Source organism: Leiobunum rupestre, chromosome 9 (assembly GCF_980474605.1).
Source record: "Leiobunum rupestre chromosome 9, qqLeiRupe1.1.hap1, whole genome shotgun sequence".
NCBI classification, from domain to species: domain Eukaryota; kingdom Metazoa; phylum Arthropoda; class Arachnida; order Opiliones; family Sclerosomatidae; genus Leiobunum; species Leiobunum rupestre.
The window spans coordinates 8,963,697-8,977,222 of record NC_143392.1 but is presented as its reverse complement, the minus strand read 5'-3'; the positions used below and the strand labels follow the sequence as shown (position 1 = coordinate 8,977,222).

At 43.7% G+C, this 13,526-nt stretch overlaps 1 protein-coding gene across 1 annotated transcript; it reads right to left on the bottom strand.

Moving 5' to 3' along the window:
* Positions 1 to 99: 99 nt before the first annotated feature.
* LOC149926441 (uncharacterized) lies at positions 100 to 1,161 on the bottom strand. The gene is made up of 2 exons (XM_090158777.1): positions 527 to 1,161; positions 100 to 461 (listed from the first exon to the last, which is right to left on the bottom strand). The coding sequence occupies exons 1-2, from the start codon at positions 960 to 962 to the stop codon at positions 190 to 192; spliced, it is 708 nt and encodes a 235-aa protein (XP_090014903.1). The 5' UTR covers positions 963 to 1,161; the 3' UTR covers positions 100 to 189.
* Between the last annotated feature and the right edge of the window lie 12,365 nt (positions 1,162 to 13,526).

Here is a 13,526-nt window from a genome sequence, read left to right as displayed (position 1 = left end):
TTCATAAATCTACATTTTGGTAGAAAATTTTTTTTATTTAAAAATATAAATTTATTATATCCAACCACAATTGGAACATATTATATAAATTAAAATTTTTATATAATAATATCATTATATTTAGATTCATTTAATTAAAATTTACTTCCGATACACAATTCAGCTTTAACAATCTGACGTTGCCATACGTTAATTTTTATAAAGTCCTTTATTTATTTTTTGAGCTAAATCTCTTCTTAAAACATTTCTACCATTTAAAGCTTTAATTAATTCTTCCTTCATTTTTACATCTGGATATTCTTCTCTCCACCGTTGAAGCATTACAAATACTTTATCGGCTAGTGTTTTGTACTCTTCATTTATTGCATCTAATACATATATATTTAGTCCTAGCGTTATGCCTAATCTTCTCCAACCAGTTCCCAAATATCTTCCCAAAAATAGTGATATTTGGGTGAAATCTGTGAAGGAAAAAAGCATGTATGTTTTATAAATTCCTCTCATACATGGAAAATTGTTTTTTTACCATGCTCTTCATCTTCGGTGTTTTGATTTGGTGGAGCGCATGGAGTGGCTTGAGGAGAAGTAACATTCAGTACATGTATATCTGGTAGGTCCAAATTTATGGGAACTTCGCAAATTGTGCAAGTAGTGGATGTGTGGATAAGTTTCTTGTACAATGAGATTTGTTCCAATAAATCTCCACAATCTTGACCATGAATGAGTGCAACATTTTTAACCAGATGTTCCAGGGTTTCGACGTTTGCCTCTCCGAAAGCATCTCTTTCCAATAAAACTTTGAGCAAATTTTCAACAGTGGTTATTTTGGAAAGGGTGCGATTGGATTCAATTGCATTCTTATATTTTGTCTTAATTTCACTTGCGTCTGTTCCTCCTATTTTTTGGATAACTCCTCTCCATAAATTAGAAAATCGCTCAGATTCAAATTCATAATTCTGCATTTTTGGGTTGCTTCATAAAATATTCCGATAAGAAAACACCAAAAAATTCCCGAACCTTATTACTCAAACTTCTAAGCCTTTTCTTTTTTCAATAAGGAAAGGATTTCTCACTAGATGCCGCTTGTTTAATGGAAAAATCAGCTTGAGAGGAGCACCTCCTAAAGGGTGTACTATGTATGGCACAAATAAACCTTTTAACCTTTTATTGTTTAGGCATTGCCGTCTAAACCCGAAAGAAGCAACTGCCGGCGAGTCTTTCATTGCCCCTGTTCAAAGGTTCAAAGGTTTTTATTCGCTCGTACAAAGTACACCCTTTTGTAACAGGGCGGCTCCAATGGGAGCTCAGCATTAATTATACAATAATACACTAGTAATAAAAATAAAAGGTAATGGTAATGGAAAAATAACCAGGAAAACGTAAACAGGAAAAAGTAATATACAACGTTATGTAATAAATTTTAGGGGGAAGTACTATGTAGACCGGGAAACAGAGAAGTTAGGGTAGTCAAATAAGTTAATTTTTCTTCTTCTGCCAAGTCTCTAACACCTTTTGGATCACCTCGAAGTCCCAAACATCCCCTGCAAGACCAAGAATATTTTCCAAGGGGCACCCAAAATGCTCTGCTCGCCAGCTGTTACACGCTTGGTCAGTTTCCGTTTCTGGGCATTCTAGGAGAACATGGTAAACATCCTCATTCACTTGACCACATAGCTTACAAAGCGGGGATAAGGCTTCGGAACCCAATAATTCCACTTGACGTTCCCTGGTTAGTAGGGCACCCGTTCGAGCTTGAAAGAGTAAACCGCTGCCCCACGACCCAGTATAACATGCCTCTTTCATCGGTTTTTCTTTAGCTTTGTAATAGCCGAGGCTTGTTTTCTGACGTACTTGGGACTTCCATGATATCAGTGCGGCTTCCTGTACCTCTTTGTTGTTTCCCATTCCTTATAAGAGGTAGCCTTGTCTCTCTTTGAGCTCAGACATAATTGCCGGTCCACTCTTTCTATTGCTCGAGACCAGTCCGTTTTAGAGCCATTGTCTCGAATGTATGTGTATACTTTCTTAGCTATCCTTCTAGCATCCATAAATTTGAGGCGTCCCAGAAATTTCAATTTGCTGCGAGCTTCTCTGGTTGCCATTGTACTCCATCCCATCTCACCATCTATAGCAGCATTAGCCGCAAATGGGTCTGCATTTAGAGCAGTTCTGCCTACCGCTCTCTGGCATCTCTCCAGCCTCTCCCTAGTCATGGCTGAATAACAAATGACTTCGTTTGCATACGTCATTGTTGGTACGGCTACACTCTTCCAAAGTGTACGGCTGACCGAGTATTTGTTGTAGGACTGCTCGGCTAGGTTACGAACTACCCACCGCATCGCGTTTCCCTTTCCAGCCACTATCTTTTCCATGGTATTCAAAAAAGGACCAGTACTATCAATGGTAATGCCCAGGTATATGTACTTGTTCACATACAATGTCGTCCGCATAAAAAAGGCAAGACACACAGAGGTCCTTATTTTTTGGAGGATACCCAGGAATTTTAGCTCCATACCCAGAAACTTGTAGTGACTGGGCTAGGTCATCGAGGTATACTGTGAACAGGGTGGAAGATAACGGGCAGCCTTGGCGTAAACCAACCCTACTCGATAATTCAGTCGTCGCAATCCCATCCAGATAGTATGTGTAGTTACATTCCTTGTCAGACTCTCAATTTCTGATCTCAGGGTAATAGGAATAGCCTTGGAGGAAAGACATTCCCACAGTTTAGACCTATCGACGCTGTCATAAGCTTTCCTCAGATCCAGGAAAGCAATTTCCAGGCGTAGAGCCATTTTCATGGTCAATTCAATTAATTGCATGATGACAAACAAATGATCGCCTATTCGTCGGTCCTTTCGAAAACCTCCTTGGGGCTCACAAATTATATTATTTTCCTCCAGAAAGTTAGTAAGGCGATTCTTCAGTAACATTGCATACACCTTATACATTACTGAGGTGACAGCAATGGGGCGGTAGGAGTCGAGCTCCAGAGCATTTTTGCCTTTCCCTTTATAGATTAGAGTCACTCGTGCACAAAGCCAGGATAGTGGTGCCACTTTACTTCTCTTAATAGAATTCAATATACTACACAGAGACAGGCGAGCGTTAGGACCAAGAGCTTTCAGACTTTCAGAGTAGACTCCGTCCGACCCTGCTGCCTTCCCCGTTTTTAAAGTACCAAGCACCTTATTTAATTCCATAACTGAGAATTCATCGTCACAAAGGGGATCTTTCGCTTCAGTGCCTGAGCAGCTAGTTGAGAGGGATGGAGTGGTGGGACCGACTGTGGGGCTGAGTAGTTCATTCTCTAGATCTTTGATATACTCTGTGATTCTCAGAGCCACCGCCTTCTTTTCCCACAAGAGGTACCCATTCTTCGCTCTAACTCCTTTAAAAGCCTTTTCTACCACCACCCCCTGCTTCCTCAATTTTTTTCACGTAACGCCAGAACTTCTTTCCTTTGTCTTTGGCCGCCTTTTCGATATCCCGTTCCATTTTTAAGTTCACCAGTCTAATTTCAAGTGATACTACGTATTTCGCGTTGGCTTTTGCGGCTTTATAGGCAAACCAGAGGTCTCGTACAGAGTTAGTATCTGCTCCTCTAGCAACAGCTAGTCTGTGGGTCTTTGCTGCCCTTTTTCTAAGTTTGATTGCTTCCCCAACTGACTTGTTCCACCACTTCTTTGTCAGTATCTTATTCTTAATGAGCGGGGCTGGCTATCTCTTTTTTAACGTGCCTTCCATTGACTTTAGCAGTAATTGAACGAAATTTTCATACGACTGATCACTCGTTCCCATAGCCTCTTCCATGGCCAACTGGAATAGTTTCATATTTTCTTCATTATCCAATTCCCAAAAAGTCCTTGGGTTGGGTTCCAGGGCGAGGCAATTGGGTTTTGTAACTTCAACTTGTGGTGACTCACAAATTGCCTCCAAAAATAGACTGTTATGGTCGCTACCAACACTCTTTACACCAAGCTCATCGATTTCCATTTTCGTAAAGAAATTTACTACTGTTGTACGATATGCCTCATTGTGCCATGTATACATTCCACTACAAATTGGAGCCAAGTTACCCATTATTAGGCCGAAACTTTCAGCAAACAGCTTCACCTGCCGGCCCTTTGAATCTTCCTTCCCACACTCCGCAATATGGGCATTGAAATCGCCCATTATACAGACTTTGTAACCGTTCATGACTGCTTCTGTGACGTCCCTACTGAGGCATTCATAGATAAGACTGTTCAACGTTTTGGCTGCTGTAGAAATTCCCACAGCAAAATACACTAGAGCAAAAAGAATATTTGGCAAATTTTCAAAGTAGAACCACATGTGGTCTGTGCAAGTTTTGTGTAGCGTACTTCAGTTTCCTTGGCTTATTGCAATATTTACCGTGATAGAAATAATACTTATGTTAACGTAAAGCGCATCGAAAAAATCGTTTCCTGACATTTTGAAATCAACTTTGCAGGGTTTGGATTAAGATATAAGTGTTTGGTATTTTGAAACCCGAACTACAAAATGCACCTTAGGTTTCAAATTGTGCCGAATTTTTATTAACTCAAGGTACCCTACCTAATCCTTTGCACGGGCAATTATTATACATAATTATTAGTACTTCAATTGGTATCCAAGCGGTTTCACTCAGAACATAAACGAAATGCTAAGTTTTGGTTCCTGTGGGCGCCCACTCGGAAATTGCCCCCGGGCGAAAGTCGGCTTATTCCGGCCCTGTTGGCTCATAACACAAGGCTTCTTTGAGAAAATCGTTAACAAAAGACAAAATGTTTATTAGGTAACGACTGGGATATTAAAAAATGTTCCATTGTTATTTTATAGAAAAAACGGCATGTAAAATTCTAGTACTATCTCACCTAAGACTACTTTCATAGCCTACAAGACCCTCGTAATTTCCTGTATTCTCAAGGGAGCTTGCTCTACTCTAGGCCCCGTAGCTCCAGAGTCCCCGTTCCGTTACCACGTAGCCTATCGTACTCGGGAAAGCTAGACTAGAGGATTGAGGGTTTGAGGCGAGATAGGGGTTCAACCTAGGAGGATTCAAGCTAGTCGTGCTTTCATATTCCTAGGTTCAACAGTGGGATGCGAGCCAGGGACTCTGCATAAAGCCTTGACTTGCGGCCGAGGCGGTAGTACGCTGAATCGCGGTACATAAAAATCCTGTGAATAGGGAAATCAAAATTGATAGAAACCTTGAACTAATAAACTGGTCATCTCCTATTTTTTATATTATTTCGAATTATTAAACTGATCACCTTCTATTTTTTTGTAATTATTTCGAATTAATAAACTGGACACGAAAAATATTAATGAGAAGATGAAAAGGGATTGCATTAGGAAAATACTAAATTGATATTGTTGAAAGACCAAAGATTATGTTTGGTGTTATGTTAGAATAATACAATATTTCCTTCCTTTTTATTATAATCAGAATATTAAACGTTATTTTGAGTTACTTCCCAGTAATTTAAATATCTAAATACAAATCACCACTAAGATACATGCGTCAGATTTATAGCCCGGTGTAGCGGTAAGATTGAAACCACACCACCAGAGGTCTATCATCATAATGCCCTACGCCAGCGTCCACAAGCCCGGACAGGTGACAAAACCAGCATGGGTAGCAGAACCCCACTACTGATGGCCGCACCCTTGACGCAAGCCGCTCAACCTAGCAGAAGGTGCAGCAATGGGCCGACCAGCGCGCCACTTCGCACACAGCAGTGGGAATGAGAGCGGATGCTCTGGCAACTCCGGCCGACAGACTACCTACGAAGGTAGAGAGCCAAACCCATTGGAAAGAGCTCCTAAAGGGGAACGGCGAGCACACAGCAGCAGCCTTGGAAATAACGGTGGTCAGGTGGTCAAAGACCAGTTAATTAATTGCTCAGACCAGTTTATTTATTCAAAATTTGGGGGGTCACTGGTCACCGTGTCCAGTTTATTAATTCGAAATAATAACAAAAAAAACAGAAGGTGACCAGTTTAATAATTCCAAATAATAGGAGATGACCTATTAATTTAAGGTTAATATCAATTTTGATTTACCTATTCACTGGATTTATATGTACAGCGACTCCGGTTACTACCGCCACGGCCGCACGTCGAGGTTTTATGTAGAGTCCCTTCGCTCGCATCTCTCGAACGAGTCAAACTGTCTAACCCCCCTCTGGCCTGAAAACCCTCAATCCTCTAGTCTCGCTTTCCCTGGAGTACGGTAGGCTACCTGGCTACGCGGTAACGGACCGGAGACTCTGGAGTTACGGGGCCTAGAGAAAGAGATAAATTACGAGGGTCTTCTAGGCTATGGTAAAAGTCTTAGGTGAGATAGTACTATATTGTACTATTCTTGTGGTACTCATAAAATAAAGTTAACTATTTTGAATACGTGTAAAGTTAATGTTACCAACATAATCTAACTTCTAAACATGTAGTATAGGTTTTTTTAGGCTTATAAATGTCATTAGAACGTTTTATATAAGACCAGTTTAATAATTCATAAGCTAGGGGGTCACTGGTCATAAGGACCAGTTTAATAATTCATATGCTAGGGGGTCACTGGTCATAAGGACCAGTTTAAAATAAAAACTTATTTCCAAGGCTGCACAGCAGTCCAAGTAACCCGGCACAGCTGGCACCGGATATCCCGGTGGGAGCCCAAAAGGCCGAGAAACAAGACCACCGTGCCCTCATACGGAGGCTCGCAGCCCCACAGCAGGCTACCCAATCTGCCGAGGCGGCCAGGTTGCCTGGACCCTCTCCGTTAGCCTGGGCCGAGGCCCAGTTACCAGCCCAAACCGGACCGAAGTCGGAGGTGGAGATAGGACCATTTGGACGGAGCTAACATCTCCCAGCGCGCCACCGCCCGTGATGGGTTACAAGAGCCGGACCCCGACATCCCGGTAAAGCCGCCAGTGATTGCACACTCCGACCCCTTGTGGGCCCCACTAAGATACACGTGAACACGTGCAATTTGTCCAAAAATTATTTAAGCAGACAATATTTGCCAAAATATATTTTTTTTGGAAAGGATAGAAGGCGCCACCGCCGAATGATAAAGTTTACAGTCAGTGAAGAATAGTTCTTTTTATAAAATAACCTTGGCCATTTTGTTGAAATGTTGCCTCCCCGCTTCAGCTGTGGATCCGTTTTCTCTCCCACTAAAGAGTTTATGAACTCATTCTTAGGCATTGGCTAAACTATTCCAGGGCAACATTTCAACAAGTTGGGCAAGCGTAAAGACATTTTATAAAATCAACTATTTGTCCCGATTTCTGAAGCCGTAATTATATATTCCCAACTCAATGGCCGCAGCCTCGGAGAAGCTATACACTCTTTTTCGCGCCTTTATTTGACCCCTCTTACTTGCCTCCCGCTCGTCGGCCATTGCCGCTGCCCGCAGCGGGGAGTCTAGCATCCCACTCTTTGGGTATCCATAATGGAGGACTTGGCTGAAAGGGGGAAAACCAAACAGACGCGCCCAGGAACATACCGCGAAAAAGAGTGTATAGCACCGTTACGGAGGAGTTCCCAAATCGTGGGATAAATCCCATATCGTGGGATTTTTAATGGCTATTTTTGGGAAATGGGATAAAGGGATTTTTTAACAAATTTAAAGGGTTTCGTCATTTCATGGGATTTTCCTTTTTTTTAGGAATTTTCGAGGGTCAATTGAACTTTTCAACTTCAAACCACAACCTCGCTATTTTTAACTGCATAGCTCTAAGATATTAATTAAAAAAATTACATTTTTTAAGTAAAATGGTTACGGTAACCATTTTACCAGATAAGTTCTGGATAAGCAGACGATTTTATCTGCTTACTCTCTTTACTCTGACCATTGAATTGGGAATAATACTGCTAGAATTAAAGTTACGATTTCGGTTGCCATGGTTACGCGGGACCTAATCTGATAAGAGTGTACGAAATTCATCTTTATAATTTGGCGGTAGCGCCATTTATATTTTGTAAAGTTATATGGCTAAAAATAGATAATTATTAGCTAACTCACCGTAGCTCGAGTTAAAAAGGATCGTGTTGACAGAATAAAATTATTTTTAAACAACTTCAAAGGTTTGTTTGTTACCAGTAATCATACATTTCAATTTCGCATCAGATTCTCGAAAAAATTCAATTGCAATATATTTGCCACCACTAGATACAGATGCCGCCACGGTAGAACGATATAGTTGATAAAGTCTCCTTATTGTACGAAATTGGTCCCGTGCCAGTCAGATTTAGTTGTACCTCTATTTATTCCCAACTCAATGACTCTGACATGCTTTTGAGGATAAGTAAAAATTGTAGCCCAAATACTTGGACTTTGACGAATAGAGTAATTCTCTCCACTAAAACAATTAAGCGAATAGTTTATAGTGGAAACTATTGGCTACACTAACTTGTAAGAGTATTCAGTGTATCGGAAAGTGTAGTCCAAAATTTCTAGTTTTATTCTGGTGTAGTACACGCTATTAAAGCGAATTATATAGTTAAATTTCCCCAAACCCAATGTAATTATAGCCAAGGCCTATTTTTTCTTTTGGTCTAATTTCTTTTAGAAATACAGAAAGTTTCGAAAATTAACCTAAAATGAAAGGTTAACACTTTACTTACCCTTTTTGAATCTTTAGCAGCAAAGTCTTTAGAGTATTAATACTTTAAAAATGCAACCCACTTTCTGAAGCGGTGAAATGCTCGTTTAGAAAGCCGATATTTTGCGTAATAGAAACGCGTCAGTGTAGATTTACCCCCTTTTTCGAATAGGGTGATCGACGGCCAAAAAAGTTTAACACTTTTGTTTCACTTCACAAAAGCACTGACCATTAGATTCCAGTGTATGTATTTTTGCGCTACACCTTGCGCCAAATGTTTGAAATCGTGCAACACTATCCGAAAGTGTAGTACTATTGGGGCCAATAGTTTCCACTATTAATTGGGGGTGAAATTTGTACACCTTTGGTTCCAGAACAAATGAAAAGTATCCACCTATTAGGAGCCGTTTTATACAATGGGTACGATGGGCACTATGCCCAGGGCCTACGAAGGTTCGATTGGGCCTACGAAAATCTATGAGTATGAAACAATTCAATTTAATAATTTTTCTTCTTAGAAATAGGGCCTACAAAGTTCTTAGTGCCCAGGGCCTACGAAGGTCTTAAAACAGCACTACTCTTACTAGATCAGAGGCGCTAGTCGCTCTACCTCGGAAACACACTGCACCGTAGCACCTAGGAGCTACAAACACAACACCCCACACAAGGAGAACGCAACCCGTCAAAAGTCGTGGATTTTCTTGCGTACGTTTTTCATTAGCTAGACGCTTTAGCGCCTGCTGCCGTCGGAAGGGGAAAATTCTGAAATTGTTTTCCCCCCGCCCGTAAAACGTTCAGCGTAAAGGCTCGTGACGCTCGTCCAATGAAATTCGTACACAACCCTTCGTTAGCGTGTTTAAAGGCTAGCTGCCTTCTCCTTGTGTTTGTTGCTCCTAGGTAGCACTACCTGGACTGATTTGGAATAGTAACGAGGAGGAAATAAAGTTTACCCACTTCTTGCCATAGAAATTATTATGTTGCTGCCGGAAAAATTTGCTCCATGGTAACCAACTATTCGCGACCGAAACGAGTCTGGGTGGCGTAATGGCGCTAGCTTCTCCGAGGTAGCGCCTATGATCTAGCGTCTGCTACAGACAAATTAAATAAACTTATCAAAATATAAGCCAACGATACAGAAAGTATATTAAAATGTAAGTATTAATATTTATGAAGTCACATTTACGAATAACAATGAAGAAAAATTAATAGCTAGCGTGCTTTAGCAGATATAGGTTTCAATGGTGAACCCAAGGGGGCGTAGCGATAGTTTTCGGTCACTGTCGCGAACATTGATATATTATAGATCCACAATTCTACGAGGGACTAATACGGAAGCAACAACTGGCAGATAACGTGTATTTTCTGGATGCGCTACGTTATAGCGCCATCTTTACACCAAAGCAAAAGAAAATAAACGTGACTTCATTTCCACGTTACTCTAGGGCCAAGATAATATAAACCTCGTACCCTAGATTCGAATTCTGATTGATAGTTTTGTAACGAAGCGTTTACCCACTTCCAGCACGTGACCTCCAAAAGATCGTCCTCCATCGGTCCCTGTCATAGTCCTATAACGGCCAACTTTAACTATGACGCGCTGTTGGGTAAACGCTTCGTTACAAAAACGTCAATCCGAAAGCTTTCTGTTTTCGAATCTAGGGTACGAGGTTTATATTAGGTGGTTTTTTTTCGCCTGTCCGAGGACAAAAAGTGTAAACTTTTTACCCTAAAACGTTTTATTCACCTGTTCTCGGGGTAAGATTTACCTGTCCCGAATTTTGTTCGCTTGCAAGGTTCTTACAAGCGGCACTATGCCCTGCATGGTCACTTGCGTTGCCCTTGAAATTGGAGTTGGTTTGTTACCATATCAATTGGAAAAATCACGGATAGTCGCCATTTTCTGCAGCAGCATTTTCGCTCGTCTCGTTTTCCCCTTATTTTTCTAGTTTTATTGTTTGTTCTGCCCCCCTCCGTTAGTTTTAAAAGACGTCTAAATGCCTGATAATTATTTTCCAAGTTTTATAAGTTCTTCTCTCGCCTTTTAAATTCGTGTAGCCGTCTTTCCTAAGGCGCACCACCGCGTACCATGCCTAGTATCCTTTATCATCGCCATGCCGGCTCCTGGGGGGGGGGGGGGGCAAGATAACGAGAATTGATATTGGTGTATATAGCAATGAGCCTTCACACCAAGCGCACCAGATTCAAAATAAACCAAATGGAAAAATTAACAATCACTAAAGGCGAACAATGCAATAAAATGAACACAAAAAACAAAAAATTAAAATACGCGACAAATCGAATAACAAAACAAAAAAAGAAACGAGATAATAATAGTCCGCAGAAAGTTATCAAGTCCGAACAGCGTTGCGAAGTATAGCGCGAGTGGCGGAAATAACGTCTGAAAATCCGGCGTGGACCGCTTTCAACACACCCGTCAGAGAGACGGGAAGACCCCTCTTATGGAGACTACTAAGGAGACCTCGCCGTGCTGCAACTTGGGATGGACAGGCGAAGAGAATGTGCTCCGCGGTATCTACCGCCCCGCACTTCGAGCAAGAATCCGAGCTACTCAAATTAAAGCGGAAGAGAGTTGCTTTCGTGGGAAGGCGTCCGCAGCCGAGACGCACCAAAAGAGTGTCATCCCGCCTGGGGAGCTGACGCCGCATAATCTCGCGAGAGCCCGGATTAGGCTTCGCTTCCCTGAGCGCGTAGGAGGTGGCGCGGGTCTGCCAGGAATCCCACCAAGCACTGGTAACCACTTTACTTCACGCGGATTTCGATTCGGAGAGCGTAGCCGGGAGGAAAATGTCCACCTTGGAGGGACGCGGAAGACTGGTGACGTCCGCGAGACCGTCCGCCATTTCATTGCCCACTACGCCAACGTGAGCCGGACACCACAAAAGAGTCACTGAGTAGGAGTACCCGTCGCATAAGTCACGAATAGCGGTGATTACCGGATCATTTGAACACGAATGTAACATCGTAAGCGCGCTTTTGGAGTCGGAGCAGAGGACTATTGAACTTTCAAGATGAGCGGAAGCGTATGAAAGGGCCAATTGAATGACCAACAGCTCTATCCTGTTTATGGGATGGCCGGGATCCACCAGAGACCGAGCACCGACCCCGAGAGAAGGAATGGCGAAGGCGACACCCCGGACTCCCGAGTCCGGGGCGAGAGACCCGTCAGTGTAAATAACCGTCGCGTCTTTGGCGTAGATGTCGAGCGTCGCGAGGAACAACTGTCGTAGCGCGTCCGAGCAGAGGTCTCCTTTGCGAGTAGTTAGCCAACGGGTGATGACCGTCACCTAGGTTCCCAGGGAGGAGTGGACGTGGGAGGAAGATGAAAGAGCCAGGAGAGATTGTGTTCCCTAGTCAAGTTCCACGCCCGGAGCAGAAAAGGAAGCCGATCCGGGGCGAAGCGATGTTCAATGACCTCCAGTTGAGCCAGGTTGTCCCGAAGAAGAGCGGGATAAAACGTCGGGGTATCCGCTGCGCCACATGGAGCAAGTGTATGGAGGTCCAAAAGAGTGCGACGAAAACTCAGCGGTGGAATTGCGGCCTCAGCTTCCATTAGGACAATGGGTGTAGACCGTGGCACACCAAGGATGACCAGTAGAGCAGCGTTTTGGACTTTGTCCAAAGAGGCGAGCAGAGGAGCGGCTGTGGACGCATAGAGTGGGCTGGAATAATCCAGCCTGGAGCGAATGAGGTGGGTGTACAAAAGCCTTAGCACGCCTCTACTGGCACCCCAACCGGTCGCTGAGACAGTACGCAGGAAATTGAGGCGCTTGAGAGAAGAGGAGGCAAGAGCCTCGACGTGAGGCTTCCATGTGAGTCGGTCGTCGAAAATACCACCGAGGTACCTATACGAGTGGACTTTGGTTAAGGGAGTGCCATCGAGACTGAGAGTGAGATCGCCAGGGATGGTAGTCTCCTTTGAGAAAAGCATAAACTGGCACTTGAGTCGCTGAAAGTTGAGCCCCCAGCGTGCACCGTACTCCGCGATGTGATCAAGCGATTGCTGCATGGAGCCGTACAAGGAGCGAAGGGCTTGGCCACAGACCCAGGCCACAATATCGTCGGCGTGTTCCCCTTGGGAAACATGTCTCTGGCATAGTTGGGGAATCCCGTCCAACATTACAGTGAAGAGGATGGGGCTGATCGAGCTGCCCTGAGGAACGCCTCTCGTGACGAGGTAAGTGGCTGAGAGCGTACCATTGACCCTGACCTGATAGGTCCTATCCTTGAGGAAGTCTTCCACCCAACGAAGAAGATTGCCGGTAAGGCCCCGGTGTTGGAGTTTGTAGAGCAGTGCCTGGTGGTGAACACTGCCAAAAGCGTCTTTCAGATCTAAGAAGACCGCAAGGCAGTGATTGTTCGTAGCGAGAGCGCCTTGGGCTGCCATAGCAAGGCGGATCGCATTGTCGGTCGCTCGACGCCCACGTCGAAAACCAGATTGCTCTGCAGGCAGAACAGCGTTCTGGTCTAGGAACCAGACCAGTCTTCCTAAAACCAGCTTCTCGTAAATTTTGCTGAGATTAGGAAGCAGAGAGATAGCGCGGTAGGACGCGGCATCGAGGGAGGGCTTCCCAGGTTTCAGAATGGGGTGCAAGACAGCATGTTTCCAACGAGAAGGCATGATGCCCTCCGCCCAAAGGCTGTTATAGAGCGCTAGGAGTGCCGTTCGAAAAGCCGGAATCGAGTTCTTTATAATGAGGTTGGAGACGTTGTCCTTCCCAGGGGAGGTGTTGCGAAGGCCGGAGAGGACCTCGTATAACTCCGCTTCCGAGAAAGGGACATTGTATCTCGCCGGTGGTTGCTCCAAAAGTGGTTCAGGCTGGTATTTTTGTTCCGGGCCGAGCGTTGGCTGAGGATGGATATCCGCTCTAACAGACTACGCGAGGCACTCTGCGA